This window comes from Aptenodytes forsteri, unplaced genomic scaffold (genome assembly GCF_000699145.1).
Source record: "Aptenodytes forsteri isolate BGI_AS27 unplaced genomic scaffold, ASM69914v1 Scaffold8, whole genome shotgun sequence".
Taxonomy (NCBI): domain Eukaryota; kingdom Metazoa; phylum Chordata; class Aves; order Sphenisciformes; family Spheniscidae; genus Aptenodytes; species Aptenodytes forsteri.
Window position 1 is genome coordinate 2,843,375 of NW_008796218.1, and position 20,991 is coordinate 2,864,365.

The 20,991-nt window shown below is 39.1% G+C and overlaps 1 protein-coding gene across 1 annotated transcript in view; it reads left to right on the forward strand.

The window, feature by feature from the left end:
- Positions 1 to 20,991, forward strand: part of SERGEF (secretion regulating guanine nucleotide exchange factor) — a 161,640-nt gene that overhangs the window by 32,428 nt on the left and 108,221 nt on the right. Inside the window, exon 8 of the mRNA XM_019474522.1 lies at positions 2,476 to 2,636. Within this exon, the coding sequence (XP_019330067.1) occupies positions 2,476 to 2,636 (161 nt within the window). The remainder of the gene's footprint in view (positions 1 to 2,475; positions 2,637 to 20,991) is intronic.

Consider the following 20,991-nt stretch of genomic DNA (forward strand, 5'->3'; position numbering starts at 1 on the left):
GATATGAGGATCTGGGTCTGTATTATTAAATACACTGCTTGCCTTTCCAGAGGCCTTGCAGGTTGCTGATTTTTATTGGCCTGTGGCATTGATGCTTTTGGCTTCTGAGAGTTGAAATGCTTTAGTTAAATTATGGTCCTTGGGATCAATACAGCAATGTCTGGGTAGCGCTTGAGAGCCTATGGTATGTTAATGATCTAACTAGATATTACAGAAATTCTTTCTGGCTTTGAATTTCATAAAACTCAGCTTCAGTTCCTGTATTGATACAAAATAAAGCAGCCTGCCTGTCCTTTTCCAGTCCATTAATAGGGTTCTGGATAGGTACAGTAACCTGCTCTGATGTAAAAGCCTAAAGCTTAGTCTACATTTAAATTTGCTACGTAACATACTGATGTAGGAGACTTCTTGCAACATTTTTGTAGCTGCAGATGTTTTTAGCAGAGATCTATACAAATTGCAAAGTAAATATATTACCTCCAGAATAAGCGTGTTTTTTAAACTGCAAACTGTTTTCCTAATCTCTGTAAGGTATACTGGAAGTTCTCTTAATGAAACTTGTTTTAATGCTTTAGTCTAAAAAAAATGAAGCTACTATATTGAACGACCTCACTTGTATCAAAAGTAGTATGTGACTAGTTTCAACTTTTTCCTGAACTGCTAGGAAGCTCCAAAGGAAGAAAGTATTTGTGCCCTTGAGAGAAAAGGACAACTAATTTCAGCACTTAATTATTTCAGAGGAAGCATTATCAGTGAACTGAGACAATACATCTGAAAAACTGTTGCAAGGATTGGAGTAGAAGATACCACTGCTAGCAGATTTCCGAGGAAAATGCATATACTTCTTGTCTGTTTAAATATACGAAGTTAGAGGTTTCCAGTTTATTTACGAGATACATTATCAGCTCAAACTCCACAAACCAGCAGTGCCCACCTGTGTCTCCTTCAAGACAGTTTAGCAGCACCCAAAGGAAAACGGAGGTGTTTAGGTTTCCGAAGGTTTATGTTATGGCATGCGTTAAGAAAACAGTTGTCATCTTTGGGTGGTATGACCGCTACCCCCTGCTCCTGACCCCTCTGTGGGATCTGTCTGTACTGACTGACAAGGGGAGAAGTGTGTGTGTTGAAGCTGACTTGCTTGACTTCTTCATATTTTCCTCAAATCCACATCATTTGGCTTATGACTTGGTGACTTGAGTTCAATTCTGGAGAGGAGTTTGAGGCTTGGCTGAAGTGTGTACGCAACTCAGGGTCATTGCAGGCTTCCTTCTGGGCTGGAATGCGGATTGCTGCTTCTAGTCAAAACCGAGTTGAGAACATACTGTTTATGCTCTGCGTATATAACTTTTTTTAATTGGAAGCCTCGAAGGGACAGCTTTTCATGACTTACCTGCAGAGATCTAGTTACTTTATTAAGAAAATAAAGCTATTGCTTAGTACGATTGTGGTTTGGTGTTGGTTTTTTTTTTTTTTTTTAATATTGGGAATCGAAGGTAAAAAGAATTGCTTTATGGATGTTATCCATACTGGAGAATGGACTTTTGGGTGTCAGTCCCACAGCAGTGAACTGTGTTCAATATAATATGTGGAGAGAAGGGTGATCCATATAGTGCTGATTTCATTTAAAGTTCTCTTTCTGTGGCCAATGTGTGATTCCTGTGAAGACAAACCAGTGCATTTCCAATGCTTAATGACAGCTGTGGTGGTGTTCCTGACTAACCAGTTGCTGTCCTGAGGGCTGTTACTCTGCTAACAGAAGTTGTGACAGAAGGTAACTTCTATCAGGTAACCATAAACTGTATGTTAAACACAGGACATGTGATGGATGTCTCTATGGCAAAGACTGGGAATAGACAAGAATCTTTTATGTTTCAGAATAAGCTGTTTTGTGTATGCTTCTGTTAAGATAAAAATATGTCCTTTGTATAACCAAAGTATATAGAATCATAGAATCATTAAGGTTGGAAGAGACCTCTAAGATCGAGTCCAACTGTCAACCCCACACCACCATGCCCACTAAACCATGTCCCTAAGCGCCTCATCTACACGTCTTTTAAATACCTCCAGGGATGGGGACTCAACCACTTCCCTGGGCAGCCTCTTCCAACGTTTAACCACTCTTTCAGTAAAGAAATTTTTCCTCACATCCAATGATGTATACGTATATATTGTATGCAGAATGTCCAGGTTATGCAGCTTTATTGACATGGTTTCATTTATAGCCCAGGCCATCCTACAGATGTTATTCTGCTAAAAAACAGGTTAATGAAGTTTGAGTAACTGCATAGAAGTACATCATAATATGTCTTTAGCTAGTTTTAGTATTTTTTCTTCTGCTCCCAAAAGTAAGTTTTCACTAGGTTTTTGAAGCTTTAGATAAGATGCATTAAGAAGTGTTGTTCTAGTTTTGAATTGGTATCCAGATGTTCCAGGAACCTAGTGAATAAGTAATCTTGAAATGTGTTTTGTGTTTAGAAACTGGCAAGGTATTCACCTGGGGCAGAGCGGACTATGGGCAACTTGGAAGGCACGCAGTGGTTCCCGATGGGCAGGAGGCGTGCATAGCATCTGAACAATGCTTGGAGCTGTTGTGTAACATCCCTATTTCAGTGCCTTGCCTAAATGGAGCATCTCAGGTAAAGAAGAAAATTAGCATTTTTTTCCCCAGGTTTGGTTTTTTTTTTTTGGGGGTGCATTAAAATAATCAGAACAATTTCCTAATAGAACCTTTTCAAATGCTGCAGCACAAGCCCTTGCTGCTCTTCCTGTAAGCGCAGAAGTTAATACGATTCAATTATTTAAAATGTCTTAAAAGGCTTTTGTATTCAGAAACTGATTTTTCCTTGGTGGAACCAGAGTTACCATTAGCAGAAGATGCCAAGTTCTCTCAGATATCAATGTGTGCAGGAGACAGTTGCACCTGCAATACAGCCTAGCAGATGAGCTGGGACCCTCTGCAGTTGCAGTGCTGCTTTTGTCTGAAACCCTCTGTAACAGTTTAGCCAATGGCCTTTCTTTGGCTGATAAATAATAATGGTGCAGCTTCTAGAATCTTTCTCTACCTTATAACATCCTTGAGTTGTACTGGAGGCTTTCTTTTCATATGGCTAATTTGATACAAAATGATTTATCCTCAAGCATAAAGATGATCGGAAAGAAAACTACTCAAGTTTTTTTTCTGTAGTCTGACACAACATGCAACCTGTACTGCCTACAAACCATTTTCTTGGCTTTTTAATAGCTGAGAGGCAGCATATGGCAATTGGCCTGTTGGCAGGCAATGTGCAGGTCTCATCTGGGCAGATAACCAGTCAAAAGTTACGCATCTCCCTGTGGGGTAGCTGGCAGTCAAAATGCAAGGGGGGTAAGTACAGGTTGACAGCTTCAGCTGCAATGTGCGTACTGCATCTCTGCCTCCTGGTAGTCTCCCATGGTGAGACTTTGGTTAGAAGAGTCAGCCTCTGCCCTTTCCCATCATCAGTGTTCTGTGAATGTGTGCACTCACAGATGGGAAGTGGAGCTTCAGAGCCCAGGATACTGCAGTAATGAATAATTTGTTTAGTCAGTGTTGACACCACTGAGTCTCAAACATCTCAAAAAGAGAGATGGGTGTCCCTGCTTTTGTCACTAAATATCCATAGAGAACACCATTGTTGAATCTGTTTCATGCTGTTTTTCATTTGTGCTTTGGGCAATGCTTCAAGCATGTAGTTCTGTTGGTTCTCGTACTCTCAAACAGCTTTCTTACTCTTTTTGAGATGGGTGTCCCTGCTTTTGTCACTAAATATCCATAGAGAACACCATTGTTGAATCTGTTTCATGCTGTTTTTCATTTGTGCTTTGGGCAATGCCTCAAGCATGTAGTTCTGTTGGTTCTCGTACAATGCAAAGCCAAGGCAGCCATAGCTTTTGCGCAGGGGAACTTATGCTTGACAGGATGAGTGATCCATGAAGGTGAAGGAAAGGGATGTGTTCAGATATATTCCTTGAAAAGGAAGAGAAAAACAATCTCACCTTCATTCTGCTGCCCTCAGCACTCTTCCTTCTTATAGACCTATAAGAGACCTGATTTGAGTGATTAGCAATGGCAGTGTTCTGGAGCAGGCATCATTCTTTGCAGAGCTAACAGCACGAAGATGATTTAAGAAGAGCGTGATCAAGAGCTAGCCTCATTTGTACCCTAAGAGGAGCTGTGTTGATGAGAAAAGGAAAAAGCAGATAATAGCCTAAATTGCTTCACTTCAAGATTACAAAATAATGCCAGAGCTAGAATTTATACTTAAAAATAAATTAAATTGCAGTATGTAGGCTATGTAGAGTTTGAGCTGGTTTTCGTTTACATACAAGCTACTCCTTTTTCCATTTGTTGTATGGAGATGAGGTTTGATTTGAGCGCTGAATTAAAAGGAGTACAGAGAAGATGAGTTCTTTTCCATGTTTACCTTGAATTAACAATTCCAATTTGCATGTTTAATGCAGAGAGCCAGTTTAACAGCTGAGGATTGCAACCAATGATTTTTATCCACTGTCTATTGTTATAAATCACTTTTAATGATTCAACTGAATTTTTGGCAACGTTGTGGTCTGCTGATGGCCTCTGCACTTCAGTTAATATTGTTAAAACCAAAATGGAGAAACTAATCTAAGGATTAGAGGACGGTATAAAAGGCATGCTAGTTTACCTCAAGGACAGTGCAGTAGATTTAACCTCCTGTGCTGCTCCTTGTCTCCATGCCCATGGTTTACCTGCTTTCTCCACCAAAGACCAGGGATTCTCCTTTCTTTGTGCTGAAATTGATATAATTTCTGTGTCTGTCTACCACTCCAAAACCTGATTTTTGAAGTGTTGTGACCTATTCCATTGTGAGTTTGACTTCATTTGACAAACTCTTCTGGAAGCATTGACCTTGAGATGTACGAGCACTTTTAATCTTTCAACTGAAACAATGGAAGAACAAAAGCCCGAGTTTTAGATAATTATCTACTAATCTGAGTATGTCTTCCTGGCAGCTTTAAAAGGGTGTGTGGACATCAGGTTCCTGGAGTCTCATGTGTTTAAACTTTTTGAATTATGTGACTGCAGGTCTACTTACTATTTTCTTCTCAGTGCCACCATGGAATGGGATGAGGTGCTGAAAAGAAACTTCAGGCTATAGCCAAAGTCAGTTGTGCGAGACATTATGCATGCAGTGCTCTTGCGTTGTGGGGTGTCCTTGATTGGACCTCTTCAGAACATCTGACTCATCTGCTGCCTGATGTGCATTCATATCCACTGCTCTTCAGATGAAAGCACAATTAAATACAAATGGCCTGAAATATGATGAGCCTCTGTATTTAGCAAATGCTACGAAGACCTAGTTTAATGTTTCCTCCTTGTCAAAATGCTTTTCCAGTCCGTTTTGATATTTTTGGTTTTAATAGCTATCGTTTTATTGGTTTTGGTATGTTCAGCATGTCATTCACATTGCAGCAAACATTTGCTGCAGCAATAAACAAGTGAGAAGTCATTGTGCAGGGCTGAACGTTCTTGCTAAACTGGGTGGAAGGAAGGGCTACAGTCAATTTGGATATGCAGCGCTGTTCACATAGAGCCATGTTTTCATCATATCCTTTCTCTAATTAAGCAAGCTGTGCTAGATTACAGTTTTCTGAGGAGGGAGATCTGAAATTTCAGTTAAGAAATTAGAAAAAATTCTGTGTCACACTGTCACTTTTGGGTATGTGTTTTCTTGGGCTTAATACCCTCCTCAGTTTTACCATCACCCGACTTATATCTTGATGGTGGATGTAGGGGCCAGTTGTGTCAGGGAATGAAAATAACCGATGGACTTGTGGCAACCTGTACCTGCTGTGTTTATCTTGATCCTACTATGGTCCATAATTCCAGTGTGTATGTTTGTCCCAGTGTGTGTACGTTTGTCCTGTGCAATACAGATTGGTTTGAATCCTCTGTATGGTTCCTTTCTTCAGGGAATGCCGTCATGAATACAGACATTCTCGTGGTTCTTTGCAGTCAAAGTTTATTGCCACTCTTTTCAGTGGCAGTTGCAGTAATGAGTCATTTTTGTTTAATTTAAGTATTTGAAAGATAGCTTTGTCTTTAGTATATTCTTGTTTTTTCCCTTTTTCCCCCATTCATGTTGCAAAATATTAAGCATCTACCTACAACACAATTCTAAGATATCTGCTATGATGGTAATTCATTAGTTGATTATTATATGACGGATAGGTTAATGTATAAACATTGTTACTACCTTAACATATGGACACAATAATATTGAAAATGGAACCTTTTGGTTTACAAAAAATGACAACTGTTTTTGTATTTTTTGACTTCTTGGGAAAACTGTTAGAGGCCTCTCTAAGTAAAGCTGTAGTTGAGACTTTAAAGGGTATTAAATAACCTGATAGTGTTACATATGCATCATCTCTGTGCTGTGTGCATGGCTTTTTTATACTTAGTTGTTTGAGTACTGTAAATATTTGTGGCTATGTTCTTTATTTTGAATGGTTAAAACAAGAGGTTTATATTTTTGTGGGAGAGACAACAAATTGAACTTTCCTAAACCAGATTTTACTGCTCAGAGTTTGAGAATATATGTGTAGTAACTGATCCAATAAACTGCTTAAAAAAAACCACTTTGGGTATTAGGGAAGGAGGTAAATGCAAAAAAGTCTCTCTAGTTTTTCAAGCTCATTAACTTTTAGATAATCCAAGGATATAGTTCGATAGAAGTGTTGTGAAAAATGGTTTCAGTAAACTCTGTTCCTTGTTCTTTGATTTGCCAGCTTGCCTCAAAGCTCCTAACTGTGCCACAGAAACAGATGTGGGCCCTGGAAAAATTCATAGTAAAAGGTGGTTCTTACTTGGCAATACTCATAGCTAATAATGAAAACAAGCAGGGGATGGGAGTGGAAATAGAGAAATGACTCAAGGGCAAGTCAGCTGGAAAGCTGAGAAGAGAACCTAGGTGGTACATATTCCACTCCAGCCCTTTACTCATTAAGCTTTCTCTCTTGTGATACCACTAGAAGGGAAAGTTAGTTGATATCTGCGTCCTCCAGACAGGTCAGATTACTACTTGTGTTATATTTCAGTTAGTGTGTGTTACTTTCCCTGGATGTTTGTTTCATGCTGTTAGATCTGTCCACCTAGTGATTCTTCATGAGGAGAGACCCCCATAGAAGGCAAGGTAAAGGCCAGCTCGTCTTTTACTGTGGGGTTTGTGAAGTCCTTCTGGACCAATTGATTAAATTATCCTCATTCTTAAGTTGAAGTGATGTGGATTTTCTCACTTGCTAAGCAAGTAGTGCAGTGGGGGTTTTTTTGGTCACGAATTGGTGTCTTTTACAAGTTGGTTTTGATCTATGTCTTTTGAGAAATGGCATTGTTGAATTTTCCTTGATTGGTGCAGGTTGGTTTTGTTATGCTGTTTTAGAGATGCAATGATAAAAATTATGATGTAGAGATGGTCCCTTTAATACTCTTGCAAGAGTAGAAATCAAGTTCTTGGCTTATTAATTCATTTTAAGTGACAATAAAGGAAAATAAAGGCCATGGAGAAGTGGGTTCTAAGTACAACTCACTGTGCAAATGAGAAGTTGCAATTAAGGACGGAAATAGAGACCAAATTGTTGAAATTATCCTTAGGGGAAAAAACCCCAAACAGGATGTATCAAAAGAATAAAACTGCAGTCTGCATACAAAATACAAAGTCTGTGTTAGATTAGGTGTGTTTGTGTGATCTGCATGCCCTGTGCAGGAGAATAACACTAATCTTGGCAACACTGCAAGAAGATTGAGAGGAGTTTACAGTTGTATCATAGGAAATGAGGAAACGGGATTTACTTCTTAGGTCAGTTGGTTCTCCCTGTCGTTCTCCTAGCAGGAAATTGAAGGCAGTAACAAACTGCTGAAAATCAAATGAAACTTTTTGGCTAGGTAGCCATGCTATTTATTCTGTGCTTTTCTTATCCCATTAAGACATGACCGTGGTTTGCAAAGAATATCTTATGGCCTGGGTAGAGAGACATTTAACACTCATAGCAAAGTCATTTCTGGAAGTTAGGAATACCAGTGTGTTAGGCAACAGAGGTTACTCTGGAAATACTAGTCTACTCCATGAAAACCGTAACCTAGTCGCAGTTTTATCGTAAATAATTTGGTGAAGTGAAGCTCAGCTATTTAACACTAGGTAAGAGGATGGGGAGCTTTGCTTTCCTCTTCTCCTTGTGGTTATAAGCAGAGCCTAGATCACCAACTCTAGGTGTGTAATTTTTGGAAAGCAAAGAGGAGGTGATTGTTCCCAGCACTGTGCTTCCCATCACCCATACCAATTTCTCTGCAGCTGGCATTGTAGAAAGGGAGATGGGAAATCAAATTCACCCCAAGTGAATGGCAAAGGAAAGCTCCCATACTGCCTTTGCATGCCAGAGAGCATATGCTGTGTGAGTACAAACTAGAGGTTTTCCAGTTATCGCTTTTGCAGGTGAGGGTTGGTTTAAAATGACCAGAATTGCTCTGCTGGGGTTGTACTGTAGCACTGAGGTGGCAGCCAGAGGTCAGGCTGCTTTGTAATCTGTATGGGAGACCACGAAGTGTTGATTTGCCTACGGTTTGGGTGAAGTAGGAGAGGGCTGACATGGGATGAAGTCAAGAGTTGGAGACCCACCCAGCATGTGATGACTGAGGTGTTATAAATGTGAGTGTGGGCGAAGCCTTAATTTCGTAATTCATAAATTCATTTTCCATTTGATAGCGTGTTGCAGTTAGAATTCCAAATGAATACCTCACTTGGAGGTATCAGGGAAGTGGAAAGAGACTAAAACTACTTGCAGCAGTAGCCATGGCTTCTGCAGACATGCATGAGCTGTCAGTAGTGTAGCCCTGACAATGAGACCAAATTAGCAGCTGTATTTAATAAGCTAATTAATAGCAAAATGGCTAATCTAAGTTGTCTTGTTTGTAACTCTGTGACCTGCATATGCTCATACTATATTCCTTAAATTAAAAATACTGACTGGGTCCCATCCTTCTGCATGGATTATTCTAATAACAGTGCACCATGACTGCGACTCACTCTGAGTTCAGAGACAACTTGTGATCCAGCTCATTGCTCCTCTGAAGTATTTCTTTGCACCAACAAATGCCATGAACGTTCACTAGTGCCATTCACGTGCATGATGCAGTTAATGCCTGCTAATTGACCACAGGGAGTGCTGCAAAATTGCTTAAAAAATGTACTTGGTGTTAAGACAAAGCCTCTGTGAGCAGCAACCTTGGAAGGTGACAACTGTTAGTGCAGAAGTCCAGTTCTGCCTCACTGATGTTGTTTCAGTTGCCTTGTTCATCCATGAGGAGCCTAAACAGAAAGGTTTCAATGTAAATAGCATCCGTCCTAGTCTGAGGTGAGTCAGGTCTAACCCAGGGTATGTGCATGGACATGTTCCAAATCCAAGTGAAAATATGGTTTGAAGCAAGAGTTTGGTGGAAAAGGCCCTAAAGCGTGCAGTTTTTCATTCTTAATTTTTCATTAGAACTGTTACAGAGAAGGGATTAACAAATCGATGCAGGCTAAAATGAGAGAAAATCAATAAGAAACTGTAGTGAACTGGAACAAAGCTATCAATTTACAGTGTTCTCTGCAAAGAAATCTCATCCATACCTCCTTTTATGGATGGAAAAATAGTGCAGAAATGATGATTTGGGGTTAGATTAATTCTTTTTTACCTGGCTGACCCCAGAACTTTAGGTCAAGAAACTTCTGGTGTAAATGCTACTTATATTTCCTTTTTCTGTTGTGTTGGTAAATTTTATTGACAGGTTCTGTAAAAAAGGGGGGGGCGCAGGGGAAATAGTCAAGGAGAAATATATCATTTAGGTTACCCTCATAGGAATTTCATGGAATACTCTCTTTAATTGGTTACTTTTTTGTATTAGTAGAAGTGACTTCATTAGTTCTTCATTGTTCTTCTGACTCCTTTTCTTAAGAATGTTAGTTCTGAAAAGTTACTCCTTAATAGGTAGTATGCGTTATGTAGCTCGAAAATATGCTGGGCTACTGGGTAGTGTACTACAGATGAATGAGACAGGAGATATCTTAGTGATTCCAACTCTACCTGTTTATTGAGTTGTTCCGTTGGTCCTTTCAAACTCATTTGTCACTGTGGGGCCATAACCTCACCGAGGCAGTGCTGTTCTGGCCAGCACACAGACTGCTTCTCCCTGCTTTTAATTTAAGGATTTTGGATTTGGTTTGAACTTGGGTTATGCTTGTACTTTTACGCTGGTGATGGTATTTGTTTTTCAATTGTCTGATGGTTTCCAGCTTTCATTTATCAATGAGTCATTTAAGCTGTGAGTCCTGCCAGTCTTTCTGGCCTTTGTGCTTACATTGTAAGTCATTGTAAAGCTACTGTTTAAGGAAAGATTCAGAAAAGAGAGAAACTCGTGTTTCTGCTGTGATGCTTAAAGTTGTTGCTATGCCATGGCACACAGCAAGTTTCAAAGACTGGTTTACTGGGTAGCCTGCTAAATGACGGGTACCTGTTTGTGCTTCCACCTGGTGGTGCATCTCCTTTGCCTGTTGGCTGTCTTGCCTCTGATTTAAACTGAAGTTGTCAAAGGTAGAAGCTATCTCTGAACTCTGCATGTGTTTTTTACGTGGTCTAATATAACCCGTGCCTTTGCCCCAGCATTCAACCAACAGAACTTGTTCGTGAAAGGAGGAGGAAGAAGGAGAAGAAAAAGTAAAAATGATGCATCTAATCCTGTGAGGACAAAAATGCTAAACTGTCTCCTGTTTTAAAACCTGCCTAAGGGTTTATTCTTAGTCTCCTGGCAGTTGATTGCTGAGGTCTCTATAAATTCAGTGGATATCACATGTAATCGGATACCAGCAAAGATTACTAAGACCTATGCTCCTGTTGATGCCTTGCAGTTTTTTTTATCATAGCAAAAGCAAATAAAAACATTATAAAGACCCTTTTTTATTTCATTATCAGGGAGAAAAAAAATTGATAGTTCCTTAGAGGTATGGTTCCGAAAATGCCACCTCTACATTTTGCCACTTTAGCTCCCATTTTCCCATTCTTCCTTCTCTTCCCAGGTGTAGAGCTAATGTAAACAATTCCTTCCTTGGTAACAAGTGCTTAGGGAGCCAGTAAGGAGTTCTTACGATGTGTTTTGTTTTTCCAGAACATTGTTTGGCATAATGTTTGTGTTCTTAAGTGTTAAATTAACAAGCATTAAATAGCCAGTTTTCCTACTGGTAATTGCTTCAGTGGAAATCCCTTCTGTCCAGCTTTTTTAAGTTGCTAAGGTTTACATGCAGCCTCCACTGTTAGTTGGTTTCACACTTTGAAAGTGTGAACCCATTCAAAGCCTTGAAAATCTGAGACCTTGGTTTATTTCTTCAGAAAGAAAAAGAAGGGGAGATTAAAACTTCATCTACAGACTTTGGCCACTTTAATCCAGACGAAATATTATGGTGTCTAACATTTGATTAAGTGCTAGGATAAGATACATTTCAGGTATATATAACTATGTAATTCCTTTACTGCTTTTGTGTATGCCAAGATGTAGTACTTTGTAAGTTCTTTGTTCTCTGTACAGATGTAAGCATAGGATATGATTTTTAGGTCTTGAATCTTATTCCCTTCTCATGTCTTCTCTGTTTCGTCCCCTATTTTGATTTCTTGTGGGTTGTGTGTGGTTTGGGTTTTTTTGGTTTTTTTAATGTGTGGATGGAGGAAAACCCTTTTTCTTCGGTAGTTTTGGGAAAGGGTTTATGACTTAACGCACAGAAGTAGATTCCAGAAATAGCAAACAGTTAATTGATTTTTTTTTTCTTTGACTTCTTGATCTGCTACTGCTCCCTTTTTAGGATTTAACCACTACAAAGAAAAGATGAAGGCATCCTGATTTTCCTAAAGATGCATTACTCACTGTGGTAATGCAGTTAAAATGAAAAAGCAGCAACCACTTTTAGAGCAAATAGCTGTGTATTTATAAAAATTTAGACAATAATTGGCTTACAGTTATCAAAAAAACTGTGACTTTTGGGAGCACAGTTACAAGAATTTTTCAGAATTTTGTGAGGAAATAAGAACAGGAAGTGAGATAGAAAGCATTACAAGGTTTTTAATTATTGTGGATGTTTCAAATTCTCATTTTAAATGTATTTCTTCCTTACCATAAAAACCATATGGGGAGAGGCTCTTCTCCTGCAGTGTACGTCACTGAAGTCTTTCCAGTTTGCTCAGTGGATTGGATCATTGAGGCTGCTGCGATACCATGCAAGCAGAAGTTTTTCACCTGGCTGCATACAAGCCTAATGAGATCAAGCTATGTTTATGGCATTATGTGAGCCTATAAGTCCTGCTATTAGCCCTTTCCCGGGGGGAAAAATAATAGTTTGGGCTCAGCTGTTGTACCTGGGGTGGTAAGTTCAACACATCAGACCGGCAGCTTGGTCAAATACACAGGTTTCATGCACTGTATCATTGGTTTCATGCACTGTATCATTGGTTGCTCTGATACCACCTTGCTTAATACAGTACATGATATATAAGGGATTCTGCTGTGGATTTGTGCGGCAAATCTGTTTCTCAGCATCTTATATTTAGAGAAGTTGGCAAAAGGCAATCTTTCCACCTTAAGTGATCTGTCTTGAATACTGGTATGAAGAACTGATTCAGGTCTGAAGCCTTTATTTGATCCTACCCTTTGTTTCATGTTCTTGAGTGGATTGTTGGACAAGGAGAACACTTATTAAAACAATTCTTATTTCCAACACTGATATGGGTTTTTGAGAGCATAAGTCTTACTATTAGTGACCTTATCTTGAGCTAGTAGGTGTCAGCTTGTCAAAAAGAAAAACTAAATTTTCATGTTTGAAAGGATTACTTTGAAACTGCATGCCAGTTTCTTAAGAACACGCAGATTGATTTTTGCTTCACGGTGAATCTAATGTTTTCATTGGGAATGCAAGTCACAGGTTGTGGTGGGAGGGGATGTTGTCAGTCTTCAGAAAACAAAAATTCACAATCTTCTCTTTTGCTGTTTCATGGCACCTGTTGTGGTTTGATTCTTAATTCTGTTTTAAAAGAATACAAAATATTATTTCATGGTTATTGTATCATGTGGAAATAGAAGTAACCTTAAACAAATGATAAAATGGAAATCTGATGACAGTCGCTTTTTAAGTTTCATTGCATATCTCTAAGACTTCTTCCTCTTTGATACTGCTGATTCTACTCGGTATTTGTATCTGGGACCTACATTACACAGAACTGAGGCTAAAAAAATGTAGAGACTTGTAGAAATGCGTTTACATGGTCAGGTGTAAAACTTTCCATGGAGTTTTTTTGTGTTCAGTTTAGATGTTAGACTGAAATATCCTAAACAGAACATAATGTTGAGATTTACAGCTTCAGAAAATGAGAGAATACTTGGAACAGAGTAATAGAAGGCTCTCTTTGGTTCAGCAGTTTGCATTAGGTCTTACAAGATTAATTTACTTCCTCTGGTTTTTCTTGCCACAGCAAGTCTGAAATACAGACTGCTTGGAGGGGCATTGTCATGGTTTAACCTCAGTCGGCAACTGAGCACCACGCAGCCGCTCGCTCACTCCCCCCACAGGAGATGGGGGAGAGAATCGGAAGGGTAAAAGTGAGAAAGCTCATGGGTTGAGATAAAGACAGTTTAATAGGTAAAGCAAAAGCCGCGCATGCAAGCAAAGCCAAACAAGGAATTCATTGACTACTTCCCATCGGCAGGCAGGTGTTCAGCCATCTCCAGGAAAGCAGGGCTCCATCACGCCTAACGGTTACTTGGGAAGACAAATGCCATCACTCCAAACGTCCCCCTCCCCTCCTTCTTCTTCCCCCCAGCTTTTATATACTGAGCATGACGTCACATGGTGTGGAATATCCCTTTGGCCAGTTTGGGTCAGCTGTCCTGGCTGTGCCCCCTTCCAGCTTCTTGTGCACCTCCAGCCTTCTCAGTCGGTAGAGCATGGGAAGCTGAAAAGTCCTTGGCTAGTGCAAGCACTACCTAGCAACGACTAAAACATCGGTGTGTTATCAACATTGTTCTCATCCTAAATCCAAAACACAGCACTGTACCAGCTACTAGGAAGAAAATTAGCTCTATCCCTGCCGAAACCAGGACAGGCGTGAAAAGCAAAATGCTTGTGTCTTTTCACTTAAAAAGATTAAGATGGTATTTGTGAATTACGGTGATGCTATTTAATAATCTTAAGATACAGTTGTTTTAGCTTAGTTGAGGAGCTGTTCAGAAATATGAAATAGGATATTATGTGAATTTAATGCCTTTCATGTTTGAGAGATAATGTGTTCCACCCCCACCTCTTCAACAAATGAGGACAGTATAGTATCCTGTTTTTCTGCATGGTACATGGAGACACCTACAGTGTCTTGTGGCCAAATGAGTTAGGAGTACACTAAGACTGACAGTATTCACAGTCTTCAAGGATGACTGGTTTTGTGTGCGAGGCTTCCGTTTGCAGTCAGATTGGCAGAAAGCCAGTGAGAAAAGAGCGTTTATTCACTTATGTTGAGTTTGTGCTCAGCATGCCATGCCAGAGAGAATTCTAATAGTCATTTTATCTGAGGACTTAAAATTTAGTAATGCTAAGTACGTGAGGGACTACTGATGTACCACTGCTGAAATTAAATATACATTCCAGGTTGCTCTTTCAACCTTTTTTTGCCTGTACTCTCCCCCTACACTTTACTTACTGACAGCTTCTTTTAGATACCTGTGTTACTACAGGGATATCAAATTATGCTGCTGCTTATTATCTTTTTGGCAACAGGTGACATGCTTCAGAAACATCTCTTCCCATTCAGTGAGACTGCATGTGTTTTCTCTTTGAGTCCTGTGACTGAAAGAGAAACATTTTGCTTTCTCTTCTTTTGTTATTACGGGGCTAAACATTCAATTTTGATAATTTGAGAAATCAGGACCAAATTCTGAAATCCTTTTATTCATGTTAGATAAATGTCATTCATTGTGATGCACTTGTATGCTTATACATTTATTGAGAGAAATGTATAATATACCAAATAATACTCATGCTTGGATTCCATCTACCTTTCTTATTTTCTTTTGTATTCAATACTATATGTTGGCTGATATTCAGACAGAAATATAAGAAATTTTTGCTATGAATCAAAAACATTAAAACACTTGGAATGATGATGCTAAATTAGTTTTGTGTTTGAGCCAAGAAAAATGAATCTATGAATTCTAGATTTGCTCTTCAATGAGGCTATTTTAATGTCATTCATGTAGTAATTTTTAATTAAGTTCATGGTAAGACAGTGATGTCAGAAGTAGTAAAAATACAGGTGGTGTGCTTGTGTTGTTACGTGTAATTTAGATATACCTAGGTATAATTGAAGAGGAATACTTTGATTTTAGAGAACTGGTATTAGAAAACCCATGGTTGTTGCATTTGTCTGAGTTGCGCCTCCAAACAGTTCAGGTAATTTTCTTTCACTCGTAATTTATGTAACAAAGATCTCTCATGCAGGACCATAATCATTTCACATGCCTTAGCTGAAGCTTCCTCATGAGATATTTTGCTTCTGTGTTTTTTTTCCCATTTCTTTCTCTTGCCCAGGAGAGTTGTTCTTGTGTAGACCTACTGAGAGCCATCTGGTGTGGCTGCTGGGAAGCCAGCGCTGCACACCTAAACAAGCCTGTCACACTGTTCACATTTGTCTTAGTGCTGGACCTGCACCTGTGAGAGATGGTCTGCAGAGACAGCTTTGTTACCTTTTTTGAAAATGTGTGTTTGGTCATAAACTTTTGGATACTTCAGTGCATTATTTCTCAGAGAAAATACTTTCTCCAGACTTTGGGGAAAAGGAGAGTTCAAGTGGCTATAAGCAGGTGTCCTTGGCATTTGAAAATTCTTTAAGGTCTACAGTCTGTCTGGTCCTTCTGGGGGATAGCATTCAGGCCTGCCAGTCACTATCTCAAGGATGCTTTTTCTCTATATACTATACATCCTCCTGCTTTTGGAGAGAAGAAACTTCTATACTGCAGAAACCTGAAGTTATGGCTTTTTATTCATCCTTTTTTCAGCTAAGGGCAATACCTCAAGGTGAGATGCAGTAGCGCTTTATTTCCCCTGGATCAGTGTCAAACTTTTCAGCTGAGTTTTAGAGCTGACCTGCCTGATCTTTAAATAATCTTTTCCTTCCTCTGGCAATGTAGCAGCACGTTTCCCGCACTCCCTCCAGGCAGATTCTGCTACCAGAGTTGATGAAATGAATAATAGACTTAGTCGTCAATAGTTGCATTCTGCACCTCTTTCTCAAAGCATAAGCTCTGCTACATGTAGAAAAATACCCAAATGTTTCTCTCCTGTCTTTCTGTCTTTGTAAGGCACTTCAGGCCTGGCATTACTGGATGGAGATGTGTGAAGAATTGAAGACTGGCATGTTGCCAATCATAGCAAGGCAAACTGCATGATCCTGGGAGAGCAGAAGGAATGTACCAGTGGTTTTAGATGACTATACAAAATTATTTTATTAGCTGAGTGTGCAGTAAGCCCAACTGCATCTTCCCATCTAGAAGTTGCAAAGAATCTGTTGTTCATACTGCTGCTCTTGTCTCATTGCCACACTAAAATCGGAAAGCATTATGCACCTGCCTTCTGCCCTGGGTCATGTCCCAGTAGGCAGGGTTTTCAAATGATCTTTTCAGGTGAGCTGTCTTGGAACAGCGGTATAGTTTAAAGCATGTCTTAAGAAAACAGCTGAGAAAAGAAAGAGGGCTAAACCCCACGTGGTTAAATAGAAGCAAGCGGCAATGCTTAGGTCTCTGATGGACAGAGTAGAATAAAAGGGATAAGGAAAAAAACAGCAAGCGTTCCTATGTATAGTATAACTCTTCATAGTAAATCTCCTGTATGGAATCCTTTTGATATTTGTTTGCAGACAACACAGCTCTATAGTGCTCTTGCCTGGAGACCTGAAATGCAGCGGGAGTTTCTGGGTCAAGTCCAGTGTTGATGTAGAGAGGTGCACTTAAGTCAGTGAAGCTCTACAATAGCCAATGGGGCTGTCCACCATGTTGTAAAGCCATATGATCGTTCGGTTTCTGGTGGCTGTCACAAACTAATAATATAAAAGGTATATATCTGAGATTCATTTAAGGTAGTGATGATAGTGATCATCTATGAGAGGCTGAGTGCATGTGTTAAGGCAAGCTTTTCTTGAAAGTCTTGTGATAATTATTTGTTTTTCTTTAAAATATATCTTGAAATCTTGAAAACCCTAAACTTCAGGTTTTAATACCAAAGTGAAATATCAAGATTGCAGCCCTATGTTGTCTATTAAAAAACCCTCTTGTTTTTAAGCTAACTTCACAATACTGTTGTAGCTTCAACTGAGTTTCTAAAATGTTTTTGGATAACAATATTCTAGTTGTCATTTGACAAACATCCAGTTTTACATTCAGCTGTGCAGAGTATGCTTGATTAGGCCTATTGATTTGAGAAGTAAGGTAAAGCTGAAGATGATTAAGTGTAACAGAATTTTGTTCAATGCAAATGTTTTTAAGGAATTGAACATTTACTTATGAGCAAGAATAAGCATACTGGCTTTGTCTCTTAGGGACAAGTGAATGAATTGGCTAATAATGTGGTCAATGAAATCGTGCGAGAAGTAAATGTTTGTCAAGTCTTTTTTTTTTTAATGTAATTGAAGAGCACAAAAAAATGAAGACAGCTTTAAAATGTACTGCCGTATGTGTCTTGTTGCAGCTTACAGTTCGTGTGATATGGTCTAGGTTATTAGTGGCTGCTCAGGCTGACATGAACTTTTTTGTATTGGATTTGAGAAATCTTCTGGAATTGGGCCAGTGTTATGTGTTCCAGTAAATGACTAAAAGTGAAATTGTGTCTAAGTGACTCTTTTACTGATATCTAAGCCACTGGAGTATGTGTTATCATAGTGACTGAAAAATTACTTAATCATTTCAGAGAGCTTTATTTTAGTTAATGTAACCCTCTTTGTTCTCATACTGATTTGGTCTCTGATCTATTGGATTCAGTAAGTATTTGAAGTTTGAATTTCCCATGACCTATGTCATGTTAATGTGTCTTTAAAGCTTGGAAAGTGTAATTTATTCTTGTGAAGTTTTGCAGAGCAATAGCACATAGCTCCTTAGAGAAGAGCAAACTTCACCAGCAATGTTATGAACCTAACCCAGTATATTTTAAAGTTGCTGTAGCTGCTGTGTATGAAGGCAGCATAGCATTTTCTGTTCTAGCTTTCTGTTTGGTTGCCCAAATTTATTAAACTAATTTGCCACTCAGGAGAGAAACGTCCATGTTTGCCCTCTCTTCTGAATTGGCTTTATTTTGAAACAGTGACCAAACCCAACCCATTCATCCTTAAATTGTAGGAGACTTGTTCTGCCCTTGAGTAGTACTGATGATGTTGGAAACAAGATGGGTTGTTCTGAGTAAATACTTACAGAAAAGGGAACTTACGTCAGAAAAATCAGAGTTCGAAAGTCTACTCACATGAGATGATTACAGTTTCTCTGAAGACCACATATTTGTTTTAAGAGCTGAAAGTTTTGGGGTTTTGGGGTTTTTTTTGAGGAGGTAACTTTCTCATACCTTGTTTACCGTTAACTGAAACTGATAGATGAAAATCTCACAATTAAGGTCTTACTAGGCTTATTCAGCATGGAGAAGAGAAGGTTTCGAGGGCACATGGTAGCAGCCTGCCAGTACCTACAAGGAGGTTCATCAAGAAGATGGAGTTGGGCAGGAGGAGGAGAAACAAAGGACACAAATTAAAATGTGAGGTTCAGACTTAATATAAGGAAACCTTTTTCACCATGAGGACAATCAAGCAGTGGAACAGGCTGCCCAGGGAGGTTGTACCATTTCCATTATTTACAGAATGGAAAAGACTCATCTGGATAAAGCCTAAGCAATGTGGTCAGATCTCATAGCTGACTTGGCTGTGAGCAGGAGGTTGGACTAGAAACCTCCTGAGGTCCCATCAAACCTGAATTATCCAGTGATCCTAAGATCTTGTTTCTGTCCTCAAAACTGTTTCCACACATGCTCAAAATTCAGAATTATGAAGCTTCAGTCCAGTGCTGTAATATAACAAGCTGTCAGAGGGATGAGTTTTCAGATTATTTGTTAAAATGCACTGGGCAAGGCTCAAATCAAGTTCAGTTTGCATAAGCGATGCTTCTCATCAGGAAGGCAATCATGAGAGAGAAGGAAATAAAAGAAATCATGCTATTTTTTCCTGTCAGCTATAATATGCATTTTGGGTGCAGCAAAATGTATAGAAGCATTGTGTAAGCAGCTCAGAGCTCTTAATGTGCCCCTCTGGATAAAATAAGGTGCTTGTATTACTCTGATAGGGTAGAAGCTGGCATCTTCTTTCCAGTTCTGGCTTGTGGAGAGGAAGACTGTAACTGAAATAGCAACCTGGAAAAAAATGCTTCATGGTTCAGTGGTTCTTTGTTGTTGTTTTGTTTTAGCCCAGAAGCTCTAAAATTAGCTGTCCTCTCCTCTTTGTTTTTATTTTCTTTATACTCAAAGCTCACAAAATAGAAAATGTGTTGAGAAGCTACTCTGCAGTTTATCCATACATTGAAAATTGGAGCCCTTGATCTGGATGCTTAAAATGATCATTTGTTTTTCAGGGTTTGTTCTGCTGTTTCTCTAGTTATGTGCCATTTCCTAGCATAAATTGCTCTTTGGTCATATAAAATTAAGTCATATTCGTTTACGCTGACAGTTTTGCTCTAAATTTATAAGAATAATTTTAATTCTATGCCCTTCTCGCTGTCCTCTGTTTTCTTTTGAGTAGTAATAGATGCACAGTCTGTGTGACAGATATGCTATTGAAATTAGTTCACTAAACCCAGCCTCTGCTCTTCAGAAAATTAAAAACCCGATGTCTGCAACATTGTGTTCTTCTGCAAGGGTAAACAGAAAACTGAAAGGAGAGAGAGTTGTTTAGAGGTGACACAGGTGTGACTGTCATCATTAAAATGTTTCTTGGAAAAGACTGTCCTGATTCATGAGAATTATTTTTATTTGAGTGTTTCTTCTGAGTTACAGTATTAGTCATCTAGAATCATGTATGCTGTCTGCGGTTCTTTTTAAAGATCTTTGCTTGTCTGAAGAAGTTCCCTTTATTTTATTCTTTCTCAGAGTGGTATATGTGAACCTTTAAACACAAAGCTAACTTTTTCACCTCAGTTACTCTTGACATGTTAGGTCAGCTTGATCCACAAATAACTGTGCTAGAAATAAGGCTTTTGTTTTTCATTTATTTCTTTTCTACTTATGCCTGGACTTTCTACTTTGGATTTGAATTAAAGGCCTCGCAATCAATTTTGTGGAAAACCAGCATATAGCCCAAGATTTTACTTTTCTTTGAAATCTGCAAGCCAGCTACAAGGAACCTTTTCCATTCTTTGTAAGAGCAGCAATGCTGCTGTTCTTATAAACCATGTTGCTTGTGGGTCTGGTTTTGGCATGATGAAATCTCTGGGGTTTGAAGAGCTGTGTATTTGCAAATCACCTAAAGCACCAGTCTTTTGCTACAAGCTGCCTTGGCTTTTCAAGGCTTAATGCATGGTGTATAGCTGTGTCGTGGTTTAACCTCAGTCAGCAACTGAGCACCACAAAACCGCTCGCTCACTCTCCCCCCACCCCCCAGTGGGGGAGAGAATTGGAAGAGTAAAAGTGAGAAAACTCGTGGGTTGAGATAAGAACAGTTTAATAATTGAAATAAAATTAAATAGTAATAATAATAATAATAAAAGAATATACAAAGCAAGTGATGCACAATGCAATTGCTTACCACCTGCCGACCGATGCCCAGCCAGTCCCCGAGCAGTGGACGCCCCCTGGCCAGCTTTCCCCCAGTTTATATACTGAGCATGACGTCACATGGTATGGAATATCC